This window comes from Lygodium microphyllum, chromosome 4 (assembly GCF_053477565.2).
Source record: "Lygodium microphyllum isolate KBCC chromosome 4, Lygodium_microphyllum_v1.1.10, whole genome shotgun sequence".
Lineage (NCBI taxonomy): Eukaryota > Viridiplantae > Streptophyta > Polypodiopsida > Schizaeales > Lygodiaceae > Lygodium > Lygodium microphyllum.
In genome coordinates this window covers 170949091-170974244 of record NC_141138.1, presented here as the reverse complement: position 1 = coordinate 170974244, position 25154 = coordinate 170949091, and the positions used below count along the sequence as shown (strand labels likewise).

The 25154-nt window shown below is 36.8% G+C and overlaps 1 protein-coding gene across 7 annotated transcripts in view; it reads right to left on the bottom strand.

Annotated features, from left to right (window-relative positions):
- Positions 1–9771: 9771 nt before the first annotated feature.
- The window catches only part of LOC148037900 (putative serine/threonine protein kinase IREH1), a 167610-nt gene continuing 152227 nt past the window's right edge, over positions 9772–25154 (bottom strand). For 5 of the 7 annotated variants that reach the window (XM_087676878.1, XM_087676884.1, XM_087676879.1 and 2 more), the window contains 2 exons: positions 10775–10856; positions 9772–10018 (listed from right to left, as the gene is read on the bottom strand). In XM_087676878.1, the coding sequence (XP_087533004.1) occupies positions 9843–10018; positions 10775–10856 (258 nt within the window). In that variant the 3' untranslated portion in view covers positions 9772–9842. Of the gene's footprint in view, positions 10019–10774; positions 10857–20523; positions 20806–25154 lie in introns of those variants that run through there. The other 2 variants (XR_015690729.1, XM_087676881.1) reach the window with 2 other exon arrangements.

Here is a 25154-nt window from a genome sequence, read left to right as displayed (position 1 = left end):
GGATGCAAGCAAAAAGTAGGAGGATCAAGATGGGGTGTAGGTAGAATCTTTAAAGGAGTGAAATATTCAAGAAAGACATTTAGGTAGACACCATAGGTGACATTAGTTACATTTTCCTCTGTTACTCCCAAGAAATGTTGGTCTATCTTGGCAAAAAGATAGACACTCTAGTTAATCACACTCTAGTTAATCACAATGCCTTTCAGGACCATAGGGGAAGTAGTAAATAACTCCTTTGATACATAATGGCTAGGAGTCTTGGGAAGATTTTTGCAAGAACTAGCATAACTGCTTTCAAAGGGGATCTATAATCATGGAGGCCAACACTCTTGATGTGGAACTATATTCAAACTTAGGTGGAAGTATCTTGGCCCCACAAAATCATGTAAGCCAACCTTGTGGATAAGGTCTGATAGTAGAAGTGAGGAATGATCTCTTGAGACCAACGAAACATATTGAACTGGTTGGGGTGCCATTCAGACTATGCACAAACGCACACACTATGGCAAACAATAAAGAAATGCTTGCAAAGCAAAATGGAGAAACTTGGATAAGAGCTCCAAAAAGAAGAGATGGTTCAAGATATGATAGACCAATCCTAAGTAGAGCACATCCTATGGAAAAAATCAACCATGACATATGCACTAGTGCAAACGAAAGCTTTATGAAACACAAACATAGAGATACCAAGTACCCCATCACCGGACACACAAAAGAAAAGAAATGTCAAGCACCCCATATCTAATAATGAAGATTGGACCATAACTCATAGGTCATTGACTAGAGAAATAATAAACACCTTGACTAGACATTCAACTTGATCACAACAAATAAATAATAAGACTGCTACTAGGTAGACCTTTAAAAGAAGGTCATACCCAACCCTCATAGCATGTTGATTAATTAATGGTTTGCAGTGCACAATGGGTGGATTCAAATTCAATATTCGGTTGATTTTAAAGAAAGTGATTACCAATTCTTGAACTTTTTTTTATTAGGTTGTCAACCTTAATGAGAAAAAGGCAGTTTGTTTCTATTTCCATTAAACCTTATTATGTTGGAAATAGTGAATTATTGTAGCCTAGATGATGCAACCCTTACTTGGTCTCTAAATGCAAGGTTCATTTATTAATAAATTAAGGGTGTATTTGGTGCTATCATGAATGCATTTGCAATGGCAATTTCATTTTTAAAAAGTTAGTTTTTATGTGTGTAGCACATGAATCACATGTGATAGTGAGCAACATTTCATTTTAAATTAATTTAAAAATGTATGTTGAGTGCAGATGTGCATACATTGGCCCATGGTTTGTTTTACAAATCAATTAATGGGTAAAGGTGCTAGGAAAAGGAAACGAATAAAATTTGGAGGGTGCATGTGAATGCACCCTAAATCTGATGGCAACAATGAAAGAGACTAGATGGAAATCATGTCTACAAAAGGTACCAATATGGCATCGGAGAATCTATAGAGGTGTGGTGTAATGGTGATACGAGCATTCAAAAAGGAAAATAAAAGATGTTGTGGTGTTTGTTTTTGTTTTAAAGAAAAAAATTGTTGGGTTTTGTTATGTTTTGAGTTGTGCTTTTTTTCTTTGATTTTATTTTATTTTTAAATCATTTTTTCCACACAATCTATGGGCATTTTTTGTGTGGTTTTCTAATCGAATTGGTGCGAGTTTGGATGTGTTTTTTTAAATTAAAAAAATGTGTAAGTATGTATTGTGAATTTTTCATGGTTTGTATGTGTTGTTTTCTCATGGATTTTCATTTTTTAAAAGTGAATTTTTCAAGGGGTATTAAAATGTTGAACATGGGTGTGAAGATAGGGATTTTTAGGGCCTTTTAAATGGATTATGTATGTGTTTATAGTTGTGAGTTATAGTTTTCTCTTTACTATTTTCAAGTTTTTTCTCTTGTTTCAATTTATGTTTATATGTCTTTTAAAAATGAATTTATTGACATATTGATTGTTATAATGTTTAGGTGTTTGGGTATTTTTGTTTGTTTGTTTTTAATATGTTAAAATCGTGTGCTATGAACAAAAAAAATGTGTTCAAAACATGTCATTTTCTCAACTAGGTGTGTGAATGGGTTCTATTCAATATCAGTCAAGTGTTGTGAGTAGTTGGGGTGAGTGAGTGAGTGTTCTATTAGTTTAAATCAAGTGATTAGTAAGATCGAGAGATATGTGCATCGTTAGCAACACTAGCGTCACCTTCAACAACTATTACTTTTATTGGGTGCTATTTTATGGTCCCTACCATGAATCATCGCTTGCCATTTCAGTCTGGTGGCATGTTCGGACTGTTTCAAAGGCTTTTATGACTCTAATATCTTCATCGATAAATTTAATTGGGTCAAGTGTTTCTAACCCTACCCCTTTGTGTGTCTACATATGTACTTAATGTCTTAAGTGTGGGTACAATTGAATAAGGCCATCCATCAGTTCAAAGTTTCCTATTAATCCATTTAATTAGCCGAGTTTTGGTTTTAAGTATGGGGATGTGTCCCTTCACGTTATTTTTGTATCATTCCATGTGAATGAATCTTGTAATCTTTTGATCTGCTTTTGGCACTCCTATATGTCCTCATGGGTCCCTTCCCCTTTCATTTGAATCCTTATAACCCCATGCCTGATACTTTCTGATGTGTCTTCATCATTTCTCCCATTTTTCCTTCCATTCCATGCAAACATACCCATTTCTCCTTAGAAGTAGGTTTTGATCCTACCATCCTATTTGTGGCTTCAAGTTGGACATTTTTTATTTTTAGTATCATATTTTTTAATATTACTTTGTGTATTATTTTACATGTCTTTTTAGAGATTTTGATATTTCCCATTTACCCATTTGTCACTCGAATAGGATTCTATTGTGTTGGCCTTGTTTGTCCCTTTGAACTACTCACTTTTCCTCTGTACTGTGTTGCAATCCAAGTTGTGGATCTTAATAAATTAATTTTCATAATTGGATATGCATGTTTTTTGGGTTCTCATTGAATTTTTTCCATATGAACGCCCAATTTTTTGGTTGCTTTTGCATAAGTTTTTGGGCCAAGCTATCACACGATACTTGATTTTTTTAATTCTCACTGCTCAATCCCCCCTTTTTGCCCCAACCAAGAACAAAAATAAATAATAAAATAATAAAATAGAACAAAACTCTTGTTTTAATTTTACATTTTAAATTTAAAAAATAAAGAAAAACCCAACTACCTCCAAGCCAAGCCCCTTCCCTTCTCCCCTCTCACTCCTCATCTTTGACTCTCCTTTCTTCTTTCTTTTTTTTCTTCTCTCTTCTCCCCCTCCTCTTCTCTCCCCAACTCCTCACTCTCTCCCTATCTCTCTTTCTCTCTCCTCACCCTCTTTGTGCATCGATTGCCATTCTGCAAACCCTCTCCCCCCATCCTCTTCTCTCTCCCTCCTTGCTCCTCCCCTCTTCTTCCTTCCTCTTCTCCTTTTCTTCTTCTTCTCCCTTCCTTCCTTTCCCCTCCCTCTCCTCTCTTGTGCCCTCCTCTTGCGAGCCACTGCTCGGCTCCCTAGAGCACCACTGTTTCATTGCCTTCACTATCCTTAGACTTGTAAACCACCACTACCACTAGTTCTAAGCATTGACATTGCCTCACTCTCGTCACATTTCCATCGATAGCACCACGTACCCACCCGCATCATCATCACTGTCTCCACTACACCTCGTCTCTCTCTCTCTCTCTCTCTCTCTCTCCTCCCTCCCTCCCTCCCTCCCTCCCTCCCTCCCTCCATCCACCACCACCACCTCTCTCTCTCTCACCCTCAACCACCTTATGTCTACCTACTCCACCTCACCCTCTCTACCCCACCACCACCACCACCACCACCACCACCACCTCTTACCTCACCTCCCCCAAACCAAAACCCCCCCCCCCCCAAAAAAAAAAACCCAAAACCCCATTTTCCATTGCCACAAACAAACCCCATCCCACTAAGTAGCCCCAACTCTGTTTCCAACTAGTTGCCCTTATCCCCCCCCCACCCTTGTGACCCTTCCGTAAGCCCCATTCTCCAACCCCCTCTAATACCCCATTTTTGCATTTTCCTTTGCCATCCTGACCTTTTATGGTTTCCCCCCTCTCATGCACATGTTCACACAATGGGTGTCCTAAGCTTACTACGAGTGCCTCTACGCAGACCCCTATTCATGCATAGGGACTACCATTTTGCAGTTCGTTGATTTTTCTCCTCTATTTATATGCATAATTGACGCCCATGCCTTGGGAGTTCTTGTTCTCATCCCAATTGACTTCCTAACAGTTCTTGTGGACTTGTATTGCTATTGTTCACATGTGGATGTGAGTTTGGGATTGAGCATGTTGAGCAAGTGGGGATTTATGTTCTCTGTTACCCCATAGACACATTTTTCTCATGCTAAATTGAGTATGCCAGTGTATATAGTTGATGGTGTAGTAGTGTAACCCAACCAGGCTAGCATAGGTGCAAGATTGAAGGCTAGGGAGCCTTGTACTGCAGTGCATGGAACATATGTTGTGTGCAAAGAGGCCTGTCCCATGTGGACATACGAAAACAAGAACCTATATGTCACCATTTCATAATGTCCCTTAATTATCACCTCTTAGGATTGAACAAAGGACTGATCACACTCAACCTTCACTGTCTCATGATCTATTGAGAATATATAGGAGGGCAACCCAAATCCTTACTCTAGTTGATTTGATCCTTACAATAAGTTGCGCTTAGTTTTCATGCATTCTATGCAATTGATAGTGCAAATGTGTGTCCCACCTAGTGCCGACATATGATGTGAGAGGCAAAAGGCCAAGAAGCCTTATAGTGATGTGCATAAAAGATTATACTCTGTACATTGAGAGGCCCAACCTGTGCATGCAATGCTAATATTTTCACATCTCATCTCTTGTTAAATTTGAAAGGAAAAGGATGGTCACTCATGATCCCTTTTCCTTTTTAGAGCCGTACAATTTTAAGACTACTTTATTTACTCCCTTGTCGAGGGTTTTCGTTCCTTTGAACCAATCAATCCTTACTCTTTCTTCAAAAAGCCACAACCTTCCCAATAAGAGTGGGTAAGAGCTTCTATATGATTTAGGTTTAACCACCAAATACGTTAGCCAACAATCTCTTCCTACCAATGTTGTCTTACCATAAGGGAGAATGCCTAGAGACTTTATCTTGCTTTGATTCACAAGTCAAATAAGCCACTAAGTAGACTGCATGCCTTGCATTCGCAAGTCCTTTTTCATCACAACTATCATAATGTTTATTGAAGAGCCTCCACTATCAATACATATGTAATAAAACACCCTTTGATCCATAATGAGCCTCCAGAGTGCTAGGATCCAGGAAAGTGGTGGCCACATCAACTTTCTTCACAAGCACTGAGGTTCTATTAGCCTTGGTTGTAGTTGTAGGATTGGCAATCCTTAGTCCATGTGTTCTTATTAGCATAATTTTGAATCTTTTGTAGCAAATGGGATATAGCATCAACAACTGATGGAATGTTAGGTTTGGTTGAAATGTATCAAAATCCTTGATTAGATCATACTCCTTTATGGGGTTCATTGGTTTTTCCAAATGATCGCGGGATGGAGCACTAATACCCATTTTCACCTTCCTTCATTTCTCCAGAACAGGATACAATGATTTGCCTAAGACTAGAGGCAACTCCACTTCTTCTGTGTCCTAGATCTCTTCATCTACTTCTTGAACTATCTCTAGAATCCTATGTTGCACTAGATTGCCATGTACAGGTACTATTTCGTACTATGCTATTCTCCAATTCTATTGCTAGTTGAATTTCATAGTTTTTGTTTGGGGCTTATTTTCCTTTGGGACAATTAGTTCTTTCTTTTTGGCACTGTAATTGTAGCTACCTCCAACTCTATCAAGTTGGAGTAGATTGTTGTATCTTGGGTTGGCTACTATCAATGGCACTTGCACATGCAAGGACTAGACTGGGATAGTCTTTGGCAATGTGCCCTTCACCTTTGTATCTAATGCATAATGACTTATAACCCATTGATCTTTTGGGATTAGGGAAGTTTGGGGAAATGTGGCCTTTCTCTCCACACCTATACCATTCAACTTCGGACCTCTTACCTTCATCAAACTGCTATCTTATGTATCTTTGGGATGAAACCTTGTAGGGTCAAAGTTTGATGTTTTGCTGAGGCCATTGTTGTTGTGGTTGAGCCATCATTGGAGCACTGTTTGCTGCCATTGCTGGGTTGGAGCACTAAGTTGAGACACTACAAGCACCTATGGGTAAGGGTAGGGTACAGTCCCATGAACTAAGGTAGGGTACAATACCATACTATTGAGGCATTGTAGAAACCTGTGGGTAAGGGTAGGGTACAACCCTAGGAACTAAGTTAGGTTCATATATAGCTCTTGGCATTGAGGGAGATAGGACTCGTCTTCCTTGATTCATGGCCAATCTAGCCTCTACTTCATCATACAATTTGGTACCTTTCACTATAGCATGAAAATTTATCAGTCTTCTCAACTTCATGAACTTCCAAATTTCTAGTCGCAAGCCTCTAAGGAATATTCCCTTGTAAATTCATTCATCTAGCCATCTCTTTAGTGTAGACTCCATTCATGAGGCATAAGATTTGACACGTTCTCCACCTAAAAGTTGACTTAAATTCATAAATTCTTTGATCACCTATTCTAGAGTAGTGAGATGACCTAAAAAGCTTTTGTAGGATTTTTTCAATCATAACTTACTTATTTCAGACCTAAGATTGAATAGCTAGGTACATGTTAATTGCTTTTTAGGAATTAACATTTATTCAATCAGCACATCTTATATCAATCATGAGGGTTACTATATCTATAGTCAAACTAGTAATATTTATTCAAAATTCTTCAATACTCTATTTACTATAAGGTCATGTCCCATCATAAAATAGAGGTTATTATAGCCCAGATGATCAATATTATTTAGCAACAAAACAATATTACATCTTTCACATATTGTTATGGTGGAAGAGCAATATTTTTTTGCAGAACTAGTCAGATTATACTCGGTATTTGCATGGGACTTCAAATAAGGGACTTGAGATGGTAAGTATACATGTCGCAGGATATGGAGTAAATCTTGCATCCCTCACCTAGATTATTTGTGAGCACAACTTGTAGGGCAAACCAAATAGGCACAAAGTAATAAACTTAAGTTATCATATCCTATTACAATATATGCTTAATCACTCATATTAGTCCTTTAAGGGGTTTAAAACATGAATGCACGCAGGGTGGCTTATGCAATAGTCAAATTCATGTTGGTGTAGATATTGAATTAATCACCAATAAAATTGTTGTTTTCCTATATATTACATAACCATGCACATATGGCAATTACTAGAGAGCACAACAATTTTCTAACCATAATCATACTAGTTCAAACACTAGGATTGAGAAAACCTAATCAATAGAATTTTTATTACTAGTATGCATCAATATAGACTCAACAAAAATTCATAAAGATCTAAATAGTCAAATGCCCAAACTTGATGATTTGACAAGGGCACCAAGGCCATTGAGAATAGAAGCCCAAGAAGGCTAAAGAAGACCACACACAACAATTAGGTAGGAAAAAAACAGATGCAGTACATTGGCCGATTGTGAGTAAGATGCCTCCATTTATAATTAGATGCTTTACAAGCATAGGTGGTGGTTGAGAAATCATGCAGAGAATCCACACAAAGAATCACGGTAGATAGCATAATCAAACGACTCCCTACCAATTGAACAAAGGAGAGAATGTTTGTGTGCCAAATTAGTGTTTAGTTTGTTTCAATATTATATAATATTAAAAGTACTAGAGCATGCTTTTATGTTTCCCCTTCAACTAACCCTAACTATTTGTCCTAGCACAAAAATGCTAACCATCCACCTCATTTCCAAACTTGACCACCAAACATACCCAAAACCTTGTTTAGACTGTCACCCCAAATTCTCTAACCCAAACCCCCCCCCCCCCGAAAAAAAAAGAGGAAGTCTTGCTCACATCTCAAGTTGAGTTTCACACCATTGTATTGTGATTTGCAAGAGAGAGTATGAAGACCATGGCTCATGGGATGGGGTGCTAATCTCATATTAGGTTATGATTATGAACGTCTCTCCAATTTTCTCTATAATACAAATTTTGGGCAAAAGGAACCACTTATAGAAGTAGATTAAAACTAGGTCAAAGGAATTTCTAGAGAGAGACAAAGAGAGCCTAAACCCCTATGCCTAAAAGCGCTAATCTTAATCCGTTTCCTCCCAAACTTGACCCGTGTGCCAAGAACCTTGACCATTATATCATCTTAACTCTAATTCAACATTGCCATGGCCCCTTCATCAAGCTAATACCCTACAAAAAATAATGGCTTACACATATTGTGCAATTTCACGCCATTGAAGTGGGATTTGTAAGAGGGTTAGTGAAGACCATGGTTCATGAGATCAAGTGCTCATACCATGCTCCATCATGTATAAGAATACCTCTCCCAAGCTTCTTGGTTATTAATACAAATTTAGGACCAAAGAAACCAATAATATAACTAAAGTAGAGCTAAAGCAAAATAACCTTTTACACACACACACACACACACACACACGCACGCACGCACACACACACACACACACACACACACACACACACACCCACCCACCCACCCACTCACGCACGCGCGCGCGCACGCGCGCACACACACACACACACACACACAGAGGGGGGGGGGAGGGAGGGAGGGGGAAGAGAGCATGTATGCACAAGGGGAGGGAGGGAGGAAGAGAGCCTAATCCCATGGCAAACCCAAAGCCTTTTAGTTGAGGCTAGAAAGAAATGATAATCTTCCCCTTGGCTTTGCCCAAATCCATTGCTAATCACATTGCAAAACTATCAAACCCCCTTGCCCTCTTAGGTGTGTGGGAAATCGCAAGTGTACAATTGTTGTATAAATCTGCTAGAAGCTAAAAAGTGCACTAATAGGAAGTGGAATAGTAGTTCAGAAGAGGTTGTGAGAAGACCATGGTTCAAGGAATGAGATGTGGATCAAGACCATAGTTGGTTATGATCAAGACCATGGTTCAAGGAATGAGATGTGGATCAAGACCATAGTTGGTTATGACTAAGGGTCTATTTTCAAGTTGTTAGGTAAACCCCACATTTGAGCAAGTCCATTCATGGGTGTTATCAAGAGCCTCTCTCTAAGTTTCTTAGTGAAGTGTAGATAAGAGTGAATCAAAAGTAATGAATGATGGAGTTGGACAAGAAAAGGAGTTCATGCACATGCACCTAAGTTTCAAGGTTCAAATTTTGAGACTTTTTAATTTGAGAATAATGTGTTTAATTCCTTAGGAGAGGAATATTTTCTTAAACTATTTGGTGCCATATAAGATAAATTGATTGAACAATCTGTTTTGATACAAGTTGTATGAGTGTTATGTGTTTGAGCATATAATTGTAGAAAAGTGAGTTGTATGAATAGTTATTTGTACAAACATATTACTTTACAAATAGCCATGCCAAATTGTTCCATATTTAACTGTTTGTTTACTCAAACATGGAAAAAATGAGCTAAATACAATTTTAACTAAGCAAACATAATTAATAAGCTTGCTTTCATACACATTTAGATGTTTTTATTTAGTTTACATTTATTTAATCTTAGCTATTACTAAAGGTAGTGCTACTTAAATCAAATGATTAACTTAATTCTTTCTAATAAAAGAGATAATTTTAAATAAGTAAAGTTAGATTATTTAGTTAGATAAATGTTAATAATACTTTAATGCCTTTACCATAGCCATGTATATGTATTATGAGTAAACTATTGACTTAGGATAAAAGAAGGGTGCATGAGCATGCACAAGCTTGTGCATCATAGTATTGCCAGTATGTTAAAGTTACAAGATGTTTGAAGTCATTGCTACAATATCTCGATCTTGAATGCTTCGGTGTAGGCCATCTATATCCATTGTCTTGCCTCCTTATCAATGTAGATTGTAGTCCACCTGCATATATCCATGTCACAAATAGAATTATCCCTTTGACTTATTCATGTGTTGTACAATATTGTTGATTGATGCAAGTAGGCAAATGACTTTTTTTCTCAATTCTATCAACAAAGTGATTGATTTCATCAAAGACATTGGCAAACATTAGTCTCCCTAGACTCCTTAGAGCCTAGGTCTATCATTGTCACGTAGGGAAGGGTGAGAACCACAAGTTTTGGAAAATTTTCCAAGTGTGTGTAATTCTTTTGATAAGATAGCTTAAAACTTTTTCTTAAAGGAACAACCAAATTGCCAAATCATTAGCCAATGAAGTCATCCAAATTATAGTTGCATTTGGTACCATGTGTGCAAAAGATGTTCAATAGTTGCATGTGCAGTGTGCCTTGCTTCATATAATGATGTTTTTTGTTTTAACAATTTAACATAAAAGTCTTTCCTCTAATGCATTTGGATTCTCCACATTTCTAAATCTTCACTTTGCCAACTAAATAAGGAGATGCATCGAGATTGACACTTGAAGCTTTCAACATTATGATGGAGAATCTATTTATAAAAATTTAAAAAGCCCTTCCTAGACACTAGAACTCTAAAGCTCTTATGCAAAACTAGAAGTTCAAAAGAGGATCTTCAAATAAAGAAGGGGGTGATTAATATACCACAAGATTTTAACTAGCAATACACTTGACCTCCACATGCTTAGTACATCTGGATACCAAACATGAATTGAGTAAGCAATAACAAGGAAATACTAACCATAGAGGCAGTGAAGCATGTTTTCTGGTATCTTTAAGGCACCCACAATCTTGGCCTTTTCTACAATGCTCTCATATTGATCCTGCAAGAAGGTAAATATAATGAATGATTGCTACAAGATAAAGTGTCATAACCATTGCACTGCTACTTGAGTGAATGACGTGCTTGCCATATAATAAAATGAATGTGCACTAATATGTAGAAAAGCTACTCAAATAATGTGGATTCTGTTGTTGAATTCCCAAGTGCTTAAACACGGCTTGCAATTGGAGGATGATTAGGTCCAACATTGACAAAAAACCACCCATATTGCCTTCTTCATCTAAAAGAAAAACATTTAGAACATATAAAGCTATGTGGACATAAATGATTACAACATCAATCATTAGAGTAGATATGAGCACATTTCTAGAATACTATCACAATAGTTAGTATTCCCATCAAAGCACCAACCTCTCTTTCATTTAAGGTTATGTTAAATATGAACAATATTAGTCCTGTTTGGACGTAGATCCATGCTGAGAAGACCACACATTAGTAAAAGCAATACATGACTGTCACATAGGGAAGGGCGAGATCCACACCTTTGTTAAGATTTTTATCATGTTTCCTCTATTTTACTAAAGGTGATAGCACACTCAATAGACCTTTGTCACAATCAAACCATCATATCACAAACACTATCATTGTTTGTCTTTCCTCACTAGTTGTTCTCCAAAGGTGGTCGATGGGCAATAGGATAGATTGAAGCTTAGATCCAATGGTGCTAGGATAGCATGTGCAAGCCTAAGGTAGGGAAATAGAAGATGCTAGTGAGGGCTAGAGAAGAAGTTGGGGGAGGGGGGGGGGGGGGGGATTTGTGGAGGGGATGCATATATTGAGAAGGTAGGTAGAAGGGATGAGAAGTAGCGGCAGGGATGAGAAGCAACGTGATCTTATGTGTGCAGAAGAGGGGGAAGAATTGGCACTTCATCACTAGTTCTCCTCTTTTGTAGAAGTAGGAATGGTAGAAGGGATGAGAAGAACTTGGAGTTGAACGTCAGTCGTTGTGTGCAACTTTTCATGTCATCTACTCAATCTCTAGGGTATCATTAATGGCCCCACCCAACCTTCTTTTGCCCACCAACCATTTAGTTTAAAAATGAAGGTAATCTAAATTCAAACGATTCTTAACAAGTTAAAAATGGAGCCAATTAACTTGGCTTAACTAGTGGGAAATACTTTAAGGGTAGGCACACCACACCATTGTAATAGCATATGCCCTAAAGGATAGTGGTAGTAAATCTTATATTGATTTAGAATAAGGTAAATTTTAATTAATACTTTATCGTAGCCATGTATATATGCTCTTGAATAAATCATATTATTTTAGGATACATCCTATTGCAGCCAATACATCACCATAACCATGAATGTGAATTATGAGTAAAGTATTGATTTGGAATGGTTACTATTTCTATGAACACAAATTTACAACTGTGTGTGTGTGTGTGTGTGTGTGTGTGTGTGTGTGTGTGTGTGTGTGTGTGTGTGTGTGTGTGTGTGTGTGTGTGTGTGTGTGTGTGTGTGTGTGTGTGTGTGTGTGTGTGTGTGTGTGTGTGTGTGTGTGTGTGTGTGTGTGTGTGTGTGTGTGTGTGTGTGTGTGTGTGTGTGTGTGTGTGTGTGTGTGTGTGTGTGTGTGTGTGTGTGTGTGTGTGTGTGTGTGTGTGTGTGTGTGTGTGTGTGTGTGTGTGTGTGTGTGTGTGTGTGTGTGTGTGTGTGTGTGTGTGTGTGTGTGTGTGTGTGTGTGTGTGTGTGTGTGTGTGTGTGTGTGTGTGTGTGTGTGTGTGTGTGTGTGTGTGTGTGTGTGTGTGTGTGTGTGTGTGTGTGTGTGTGTGTGTGTGTGTGTGTGTGTGTGTGTGTGTGTGTGTGTGTGTGTGTGTGTGTGTGTGTGTGTGTGTGTGTGTGTGTGTGTGTGTGTGTGTGTGTGTGTGTGTGTGTGTGTGTGTGTGTGTGTGTGTGTGTGTGTGGACAAGAGAGTAACAAACAAATGGAAAGTTAATATTATTAGAGGCCCAATGTTTCCTAGGATAGCTCATGTTATTGTATCTATGGTTTTAGTGATGAGTATGTGGAAAGACTTTGTGAATATGGGTGAGCCAACATGTTGTCTTAAGTGCAATGCTAATGCATCTTGTACTCTTTCACATATGCATTTGACTTAAGTGCAATGCTAATGCTTCTTGTACTCTTTCATATATACATACGTATATCATGTACAAAATATAACACAAATATCACATTGATAATCAATTTGATCTAAAATTATAATTTTAATAGAAGTTAAATAATTAGTGACAATTAAAAGTAAAATACCTTATATTGTTATTAGCATGTTTATCTATTCTATATATTATTTAGAGCTTTGCCTTGGGGATCTCCAACCAACCAGAAGATTGCCAAGCCAATGTGGCACAAGGAGGAGAAGTTTGGTATTTGAGAAGTAAAGATGGATTTTTCTTAAAGGGTGAGCGGGGTTCATACTTATATTCTCTCTCTCTCTCTCTCTTCTCTCTCTCTCTCTCTCTCTCTCTCTCTCTCTCTCTCAATTGAAGGCATGCACACTCTCTCTTTCTCTTTTTTAATTGAACATAGAATATGATCATAAAAAGGGGAAATGTGAGTCTTTGAAAAATTGTATGTATCTCTCTCTCCTTTTCACAAAGAGAGAGAGAGAGAGAGAGAGAGAGAGAGAGAGAGAGAGAGAGGAGTTTATTTTTTAATTAGACATGTGAAATAATATGATATTTTAGTGGTTGAATATGTTAATGCAATGTATATATATTCCAAAACCACACGAATGCACAAACTATAAAAACACATGAACAATACATGCACACATACACATGTATGAATATTTACAAACATATATGCATATATGTATACATGCTCATATACATGTAAACATATATGTATATACACACACACATATATACATATATACACATCCACACATATGAGGCGAAGAAAGATGAGAGATATGAGAAAAAAAAAGGAGAGAAAATAAAAATGATGAGAGGGAGAGAGAGGATACACATTTATGAGACCACATAAATAGACACACATATATTGAACACACACACACACACACACACACACACACACACACACACACACACACACACACACACACACACATACACGCACATGTATGTATGTATGTATGTATGTACGTACGTACATACGTATGCACACACAAATCATATGAAAAATAGAAAGAGATAAAAAGAAAAAAGTGTGTATGTGTGTATGAGAGAGAGAGAGAACACATGAGAGAGAATGGATACATAGTTATAAAATATACATTTGCAAACATACACACACCCACATATGCAGATACACATACTCACACACATATATGCATGCAATGCATGTACACATAAACATATACACATATGTGTACATAGCATGCATACATATGAGATGAGAGAGATATGAGGAAGAAAAAGAAAGGGGAGAAAATAAAAATGATGAGAGAGAGAGAGAGATAGGACACACATTTATGAGACCACACAAATAGATAAACACGAATTAGACATACATATACATATGTACATATATGCATATATCTATACATATATATATATATATATATATATATATATATATATATATATATATATATATATATATATATATATATGCACTTGCGAATGCGTGCGCGTGCGCGTGCACATGCACGCGCATGCGCACGCGCACGCACGCACGCCCGCACGCACGCACACACACACACACACATACGTCTTGTGGCCAAACGAGTATGTGCAGGACCTACTGTGTATCCACCTTGATGAAGATCTATCTTATAGTGCAAGTGGTCTTTTCTTTACACTGCTAAACCCCTTATCAGCCCTTATAACTACTATAGGTCCTATAACTTCTCTTGACTATCTCCTACTCTGCACAATAAGTCTTTTTAAACCTACCCCAGACCATCTTTAGTCACTACTCAACTGTCATTAAAAAATGCTATGAGAACATCCCACACACAATGGGGAACTCGAGCTCATTACCATTATAAAAAGGTACTTGCTTTTGCCTTCACACATAAAAAGACTGCCTTCTTGACTATTGACCCAACCCCTAGTAAAACTAGATGGACCAACTATGCTAAAGATGGCTAATTTTCTTTCATACACATATAGGCCTTGAGTCTTAGTGCTTGATTATTAATAATACCTTCATTACCTTATTTAGTACCACCAAAAGACAATGTTGCAACATTCCCATGGGATTTAGCTCTTCACCATTATGGTGCAAACTTTACCTCAGATTCTTTGAATATCAAATTTGTAAAAAACTTGCATAGCCATGAGGTATGACACTTTAAACCATTTTTCTTATTACCTTTAAATTCTATGATGATATACTCTTAATCAATGTGCCTAACCCCACCATATTCTTGGTGCAACAAACAACTTCCATATTTTCTATCTACCTTGGAATCCTGCTACAATTTAAATTCTTTGAAAATATTTTCCATTACTTTGATAGTGGCCATTTTGTTTCAACTACTACCCATTTTCTTAATATGGTATTACATTGCCCTCCTTCTAAGTTAAGCATCTATACCTTTGACAAAAATGATAAACTACCATCCCATTGCATTGTATACATTCATAGAAGTAGTAATAGACTATTGGATTGGGCCCACAAAGTTATTCTTTCCCAAATTGGACCTATCTTATACTCTAACAATTCGACACCTTTTGCTTCTAAACAAATCAAACTTCTTGTGCAAATGTTTGTAGCTAATGACAATTTCACCCAAGGTTACAAGTAGATGGTGGGTTACATAGACTTACGAATGGCTCCCAATACTATGTAAGTGAAACTTTTTATTGTGGTTTTCACTTTTGAATAGTACTTAGTTTATAACTCCTGACCCCTTATTTGTCTACCTTCTACATTTGTTACTTCTTACACCCAATTTCTTCTACTCTCTATCATGGTCCATACTCCGCTATGTGTCTCATAACTTGTAACCATTACTAGATCTCATATTTTCTTAAGTAAGAGTGCAACTTGTCTCCTACTCTAAATTGGTCCCTTGACCCCTTTTGAGATGCCCACCCATAAGTCCTTTAGGATTTTTCTAAAATTCAACATATGGATTGCTTTAACACTCTTTCTCCCCACATTTGCTCTTGGAGAGACTTTCTGCTATTGGGCCACTTTATTGGTAACCCTAACTCTTCTTGTTTCACTCCTTTCTCATAACTTAGTTTTCTTACTTGATGATCATTTGGTTCGTTTGAAATGCCTTCTTTGGTGCACTAGACCTACCTATCTTATGCTTGCCCTGTGGCCACATGAGTATGTGTCGGTGACCTATTACGCTAGTTGCCTTGATGAAGATCCACCTACTATTTGGTTATGGTACATGTGGTCTTTTCTTTACATTGTCCTGCAACTTCTCTTAACTATCTTATTTTCCACTTGGTTTACACACATGGTATGTGGCATCCTTATGGCTCTCTTGTAAAACTTGTTCTATTATCCCTTGAATGGTGTATACTCATGATGAGTTATTGGTTTGTGAATAATATTTTCATGGTCTTTTAAGGATATCAAATGATTTATTTTTATTAATGTTACAAATTTCTATAACGACTTTTTTATATCATTTTTAAATCTACTCCACATTTTAAATCTTTGTGTTAACTAACATCTCAATTATTGATCTTTATCGCAATTTGTAATTGTTACATGTTATTAAGTAACAATCTTCTCAAGACATTTGTGATTCAACAGTGTAGGATGGGTTTCCCTCTATTGGCTTGCATTTTGATTTATAAGATTTTTTACATTTATTATTTTATTGGCATGCATATATGTAGTTATTTTCTTTCTCTTAACTATTTTTTATACATTGTATATGCAGGTGAAACATGGGACTATTAGGATATGGTTGGCCCACTCCTATTACCGGTGTGGTCTTGAATCCCTCGGTCCCCATTTACCCTTCCCCTCTTCTTGCTTGCATTTTTTATACATTGTATATGCAGGTGAAACATGGGACTATGAGGATATGGTTGGCCCACTCCTATTACCAGTGTGGTCTTGAATCCCTCGGTCCCCATTTACCCTTCCCCTCTTCTTTCTTGCATGTGTTCTTAGGTAGCCTGTTTAGAATTTAGATCCAACTTTTCCTTAATATTATCGCTTGGAATTATATTAGTTCATGCATAATCTGTTGGGTTGAAATTAACCATTGACTCCATGTAAAACTATCTTTGTTATCCCTTGAATGGTGCATACTCATGATAAGCTTGTGAAAAATATTTTATGTTTTTTAAGGTTGTTGATGTGATAAAATATATTTAATGATTGATTTCAATCTTCTACAACTATTCTTCCATTATTTTTCTAACTCTACTTGTGGTCTTTTATCCTCCATTCTTTTAAATGTATACCTTATGTGCTAACTAATATTTCAAGTATTGATCTATATTGCAATTTGTATTTATTACATGTGGTTAAGCAATAAATTTCTTTAAATATTTATAGTGCAATGGTGCTGGATGGGTTTCACTCTAATGGCTTGCAATTTGATTTGTAAACTTTTCTTTTAGTAAACTATTGATAATTTACCTTGTAATTAATGTCTCCACCCTAAGGTGCATAAAACCAATTATGGAAATTCTTAATTGGCTGTTTGATGTTTACTAATCCACTCTCTTATACATGTCATCTTGCTTACTGCTACCTACTTCTCTATCCTTTGAGAAACCTTGGGTTCCAAACAATTTCCCCCCTTATAGTCCCTCATGTTTTGTAATATGGATTCCCTAGAAAAGTTCTACACAATCTCTCACCCCTTAACCACCTAAGGGCATATTAGAGTTGCTCCCCTTTTTCCTCTCTCACCCCTTGTGGTTAAACTCTACCCTACTTTGTTCTCTGATTGTGTAGTCTTCCTTCCCCCTTTGCAGGTATGATACATTTTGGGTAACCTATCTCCCACTCCTTTCCCTAACCCTAAATATCTCTTGAGTAGCTTTTGGTATGTTCTAATAGCCAAACCTATGTTATCTTGTACTATTCATGCTTGTTTAATGCCTATAAAAGCTTAGTGCTGGCCTTGAAACCTCCATAAATCCAAGTTTACCTTTCTTTTCCATGTTCTCTGAAATAGTGGACTAGCTCTTTGAGTAGCACCATGGACATGAACAAGGTATACTTGTTCTAATGGGTGACGAGGATAGCAACCGGATGCTACTTTTGACACCTGCAATGTAGGTTGGATTATCTAGTCCCTTACTAATAAACAACTTGTTCAATTTTGTAGGTAACAGGTGGCATCCTCCCCTATAGTTCTTGTATCTTTGCTTATGTTCATCTTACTCCTGTTGAAGCTCGAGCTATTACTTCGATTGGTTTTTTGTCTCTCATTTAAGATGCTTTGCATCCACCTTTCCTAGTGAACTTACAAAACCTATGGCTTCTACCATTATAATCAAGATGATGGGATAGATTTGGTTGGCTCTTGATCCAAGAGTAACCTCTCATGGATTTCAAGCTTTAATATTTCAAGCACTCAAATGTCTCTAAGGCTTGATGCCTCAAAGGGCCAATGCCTCCAAGCTTCAACCCCCAAGGTATTTGAGCTTTTCAACTTCCATGGATAGCTCCAAGATTCAACCTTTGTGGAAAAGAGAGTAGAGAACAAAGTTGGCACGTCTTTCTATCCCATTTAATACTTTATATATACTAGGGTTAGGGTTAGGGTTAGGGTTTTTAGAAATAACTGTAATTTCCTCCATTGTTTATTTGTAAAAATTGGCATTTGGCTAAGGTCTTTGCAGCTTACCATGTGATTTATCATCCTCAATTTAGATACACATGCATGGAGAGAGAGAGAGAGAGAGAGAGAGAGAGAGAGAGAGAGAGAGAGAGAGAGAGAGAGAGAGAGAGAGAGAGAGAGAGACCTTAGTGCTTGATTTTACACAAAATGGTAAAAGTTTGCAAGGTTCTTATTTTGTAGTGGTGCTTCCGTTGTCTTTGTGTGGTGTGCACATTCCCATGGATATTCTGCACTATTGTCCCTTTCTTTTTGTCTTTTTTCTATTTCCTTCGATTGCTTCTCTATTATCTTTATCATAGGTCTATAATCTTGGTAATAATCATTGTATGTCTTAATAAATAAATCACCAAAGTATGAGAGACTAAAGTTAAGACTAGCCACTTTAGACCTTTAACTATATTGGATACTCCTCGTAAATTGATGGCAAGATTCCTTGCCCTAAGGATTATGTCATTCCACCAAGGATCTTGCATGCTAAGCACTGTGGCTTTGTTCACACTAGAAGAATGAATGATGAAATAGTTAATCTTGTTTTGGGGATTGATCATTCTATGTCTTTGAAAGGGGACTATCACCTCATCAATATGGATCTTGATAAGGCATGTGACTAAATGAGATGGGAATTTGTAAAAAGAATTTTGAAGTAACGTGAGTTTAGCCCTAGGTTCTATAGGACTATGAGTGCCTTATTCTTAAATAATTTTGCTACTATCTACATCAATGGATATAACTTAGATAGCTTCGATCTAAGGACGTCCAAGTATCAAGGTTTTCCTCTTCCTATTCTATTGTTTGCATTACTAACTTGGCCACTTTTAAATACTTTTGGTGTTATAGTTAGACATGGGTCTATTAGGGGTTTGCCTCTCATTGATGGTCAATATCTTTCTCTCCAAATGTTTGTTTACGAAAAAATCTTCATATTTTCAATATTTTTCTATCCAAATTTCATACATAATAATTTTACTATTTTCTCTAAAATATTTCTTTTTGTCATAAATAGTTTTTAAAAAATTTGGAATATTTTTAAACAATTTTGAGTTTGATCATACTAAGGAAGGAGAGTGAGGCATTATTCTTGGATTGGGAAGATAATGCAAACTATTCATTAGCTTTGGAATGTAAAGAGATAAAGAAAGTTGAAGCCTTTTTAGTACCTTGGGTGTCCTTTGTGCTAGGGAATCACCATGAAGTAGCATTTTGAATTGTTGATAGTTAAGTTCAAGGATAAACTCCAAAAGGGGAGTCAAATAATGCTTGACCTATCCCTTAACTATTATAAAGTCAATTTTGATGCCAAAGATGGTTTTCATGTTGTTGTGTTTCTTTTCACTAAATTTTTTTGAAAAAGGTTGGAAACATTGTTCAAGAACTATGTTTGGTCATTTGGAAGAAAGTAAGTATGGCATACTATAATAGAAGGGGAGTAGATCACTAGGGAAAAGTGGATCTTAAGTAATTGTACAAGATGCCTCATGGGAAATCCATGGATGCCGATTGGGGGGGTATTCTTTTTTATAAAGAAAATCAAATCAACATCAAACACATGTAGGTGGTCTATGAGTTTGATGATGCTTCAAGATACTCTATTAGTAAGCTACATTGGAAACACGAATATGAAAGAAGGTGGAACCCTCTCTCAAATAATTCATTTAGTTCCAATTAGAATCCTTTGAAGGAAACCACCATCCAACGCGAATCAAACCTAAGCTCTCACACTCTATCTATAATAATGTTGAGATGGCAAGCTCAATATGTGCAGACATTGATGATGGACTGCCTGGCCAGATGGGTTCGCACGTCTACACTTAGCACGTTGGTGGTCATTATGATTCTCACATGGCCATTGACTTATCACTTATTGTATTTAGTTTGTTGCATTTACCTATAGTTGGCATAGTTATAGTGCTAGTCAATTAGTTTTCAGTTATGCACTGTTTAACTTAATAGGCCACTTTTCTTTATGTTGTATCTTATCTATATTGTGTATACATTGTATTACATGTGGAAGAAGAAAAAAAAACTAGCAAGAAAATGTTTTGTCATCCATCTCTCTTCTTTTGTTTTTGAGTGAGCTTCCTCTTGTATGTACGATGTGTGTTTGGTGCAGTAGCTCAAGCAAGTCCCCTTACCACACGATTCTTGATATGGTATCAACACCACTAAGAGAGGCTCGTTTTGAAGGCTGAAATGAAGGAGAAGAAGCAAGGGTTTGAGCAAGAAAGCAACTAGTAATAAGCTCTCCCATTCTTCCACTCTTTCTCTTGGATAGTGCATGTGAAGAAAATGAAAGTAGGGCAAAGTGAAAATCTTAGATTGCTATGAGATTTGGTGTGTGAGTTCAACATTGTATATTCTGCAGATGAGCCTTTAGAGTATTCCACTACTTTTTTGGGCATTTGGGGTCATTTAAGCCCCGTTTTGGAGCTGTAAGGTTACAGAAAACAATTTTAGAGTATACTACGATTTCGATTGTATCGATCAAAAGTGGATGTATAGGTTGCAAATTTCAAATTTGTACTTTTTGAGGTGTTTTCCATGAAGCAAACATAATTTTTATCTATAAAAAGGTTGCAGATTACATGTACCTATTGAGGAATTAGTACAAAAAGGTTGCTTGGTATATTGTTGTACACTTGATATGAAAGGTTGTAGAAGACTTGCTATTTTGTACCCTTTTTGTGATAATGGTAGAGAATAGTGATAATCCCATCATTGAGTTAGACAAGAACAACTTCCCTTCATGAAAGTTCCATGTGACAAACTTCCTCATTAGAAAGGACCTTTATGAGTTTGTTTCAGGCGAAGAAAAGGAGTCAGAGCTAAGTAACCCTACGACTATAAATGAATTAAAGACATGGAAAGAATGGAATGCAAAATATAAAAAGGTGGTATATTGACTGTTTGTAGTCATTGACAATACTATGCTGGGATATATTAGGAATAAAAAAACTTCACATATAGCTTGGGAAAATTTTGAGAACATGTTTTCAATGAATACAAAGGCATGAAATATTCAACTCAAGTAAGAGCTGAATACCTTGAAGAAAGAAAAAATATCTATCAATGAGTATGTTTTGAAAAGGTGAGGAGCATTGCAGATGCTTTAGCAGTGATTGATGCAATGTTTGATGATCATTAATCACTTTTATCTACTTTGGGTAACCTTAATAATGAGAAGACTTGAAAATCATTAGTCACTTCTGTATATATATGAAAGCCATTTTCAAACTTTGATGAGTTTGTCCCTCATGATTACCGAAAAGATCAATATACACGTTGCCTCATCTGAAAGAAATGGTAAAAAAATCCAAGCATTTTACTCAAGTTCAGAAAGGAAACATGGCAAATCCTCTTTGAGAGTCCGTGCGTGGTATGAAACATGCTGGTGATAACCATCAAAACAGGTTAAATCAATAATTTAGTGAAATGTAGGTTTTAGGAGGCCATGGAAACTTAGAGGAAGGGAAAGCTCTAGAGGAATAGGTGGATGGCAGAACATAGGTTTTGGAAATTCCGCTATTGTTTGCCATTATTGTGGCAAAATAGGTCATATTATAGCCCAATGTTATACTAAGAAGGATGATATTCGCAATGGTAAATTGCACATCAAGAAAACTATGCATCGTCTTCACGATAGAAATAAAGACAAAAATGAGTATCTATTTGTTATGAAATATATGATGAATGTTGTTACAAGAAAGGAGACACATGATGATTTATGGTATGTTGATTCATATGCATCTAATCATATGACCAGTCATTGTTGAGCATTGAAATGACTTGATTTTTTGGCTGATTTTTGTTGTTTTTATGGATTGAATGATTTGTTTTTTATGGATTTTATACAATGATTAGTTGTTTTAGAAGTACTTAAGAATGTTTTGGATGAGATTGATTAGATTTGAGAAGATCATGATATTTTTTAGTGGAGATATGATGTTTTGACATGTTCTATTGATGTCCTATTAGTATATGAATAGTTCTGATTGAGTCTATTTAGCTTTTGTTTTGTTCTGATTTCTTTTTATATGAGAGGTTAGAATAATGATTGATGAAGTTTGAGTGTGTTTGAAAGCTTATTGATTGCTTCTTGATGGTTTTGAATGGTTTCAGTTGAGCTAAAGGCTTTCAGATGACCTTCTATGTATGGTTTTGTAGACCCTTTGTTGAGCTTCTGTAGCATCTCTGTCTCTATTCACTATGCCTCTGTAAGTGTTATATTGGATGTATGTGTAGCTTAGGGAAGTTTTCTAACCTTGGAAAGAGATGAATATAAGTTCAAAATAGCTCAAAGAAGTGGAAGAAGTAGCTATTGAAGACTCAAGTAAAGGCTGAAGTGACATTGACATTGTTGAGCTACGAAGGGACACTGTAGTAGCTCTGGTGTCCTTTCATATCAGACATACCTCTTGGGAGGAATATCCATGACTAAAGAGGGATTATGAATGATCATTCTTCATTATCCCATTGTATTATTGAGAAAGAGCATGTATGAGAGAGAGAGAGAGAGAGAGAGAGAGAGAGAGAGAGAGAGAGAGAGACCAAATTTATGCCAAACAATGAATCTACTCTATGAGTGAGAGATTGTGAGAGAAAGCTATGGAACCTTTGAAGAAGAATGCTATATGATGATTTTCATTCAAAGTGGCGTATTCTCTCGTGTTTTTGTGGTCTCTTAATGAATTCTATGAAGAGCACAATCAATTTTGTTCAAGTTAAATCCGTGAGAGAATAAGTTGTGTGAATATTTGAGAAGATTAATATTTTTTTCCTTGTTTTGGTCACATAAAATATGAAATGAATGCTTGGTGACACAAAATATATTTTCTTACAATAGATTTTCTATTTTTTTAGTGTTCCTCTTGGGGCTCCACTCATGTTGAATGGTGTGGAGAGATGCAAGACTTACAAAATCCATGTTATGTGCAGATGGATGATGATTCATACCACCAGATTTCACGCATTGGAAAGATTCCCTTGTCCTTACATGATGGTGAGACAAAGAGTTTGTCAAATGTATGTGTTTGTTGGTCAAATGGTAGAGCTAGGGTTGTAGGTTTGATTTAATGTAAAAGGTTGTTTTGTAGCAAACTTTAATTATAAGTGTAGATTGGTCACAAAAGAAAATAGAGTTGTGCTGCAAGTTCACTTTAGATGCTGGAATTCTTGCAATGAATGCTACTATGTATACTAAAGGAAAAGGAGTGGTTGTAGACATTGAAATATGGCATAAATATATTAGATACACAAATGCTACTATGTATACTAAAGGAAAAGGAGTGGTTGTAGACATTGAAATATGGCATAAATATATTGGATACAAAAATGTGCAAAGGCTAAAATTAATGAAGTCCTAAGGATTAGTTACAAGGTTATCTTTAGAGTTGCAAAATTTCATAAAGTATGTAAAGCATGCGAGTTTGATAAGCATGCAAGACAACCCTTTTGTACATGACATAGATGTGAGCAGAAATATATATGATGTTACACATATATATGTTTACGGGTCTACATAGAATGTATCTCTAGTGATAGTAAATACTTTTGAAAGGTGAGAAGGACCGAAGCTTGTACTCGAGAGCTATGGCGGGAGAGCAAGAGCAAGAAAGAGAGAGACAAGAAATGGGAACTCCAATAGTCACAATGTGTGACTAGGCCTTCTTTTATTCAAACTGTCACTAAAAGAATAAAGAATAAAGTGATGATGACGCGCGCCTGCCACCTGCACTGTGCAGTGGCGGTGACTGTCAGTGTAGTAATACACAAGCGGCTAGGCAGAGGCGCCTTTACCCCCAACAACCTCCCACTTAAAGGCGAATCGGCCCTAGTGAGGAGTGAAAAGAAAAAGAAAAAAAACACATTACAACATGTACACATGTACAGCAGGATAAGGAAAGACGTCATCTCATCCCACGTCCATCAACCTCTTGAGGAAAGCAAAGCACTCTATAGAGGGGCTTTTCGTGAGTAGATCTACAGGATTCTAGTCAGTTGAGATCTTGACAAGATCAACAGACTTATCCTCAACGACCCCACGTATGAAGTGATACCTCACCTCAATTGTTTCCTCTTCGCATGGAAGATCGAATTCTTCGCTAACTGAATAGCACTCATAAAATCCGAATACAATGTAGGGATAACATCAATACCAAGGTCAGCAACCAAAGAACCCAACCAAATGGCCTCCTTGCAAGCCTCAGTGGCCACAACATACTCGGCCTCTGTAGTAGAAAGGGCCGTGCATTTCTGCACCCTGGACATCCAAGAAATAACACCTCCAGCATAGGTGAATATATAGCCAGAAGTGGACTTTCTATTATCTGTATGTCATGCATAATCAGAGTCAATGTACCCCACGACTCCAGTATCCTGGCTGCCATAGCATATGTACATATATCTGTAGTGCCCTTCAGGTTCCTCATGATACCATTCATGGCATCCCAATGCTTCTTGCCAGGGGTAGCCATATAGCGTGCCACAACACCAACTACAAAGGCAATATCTGGACGAGTGGCGATCATGGCATACATA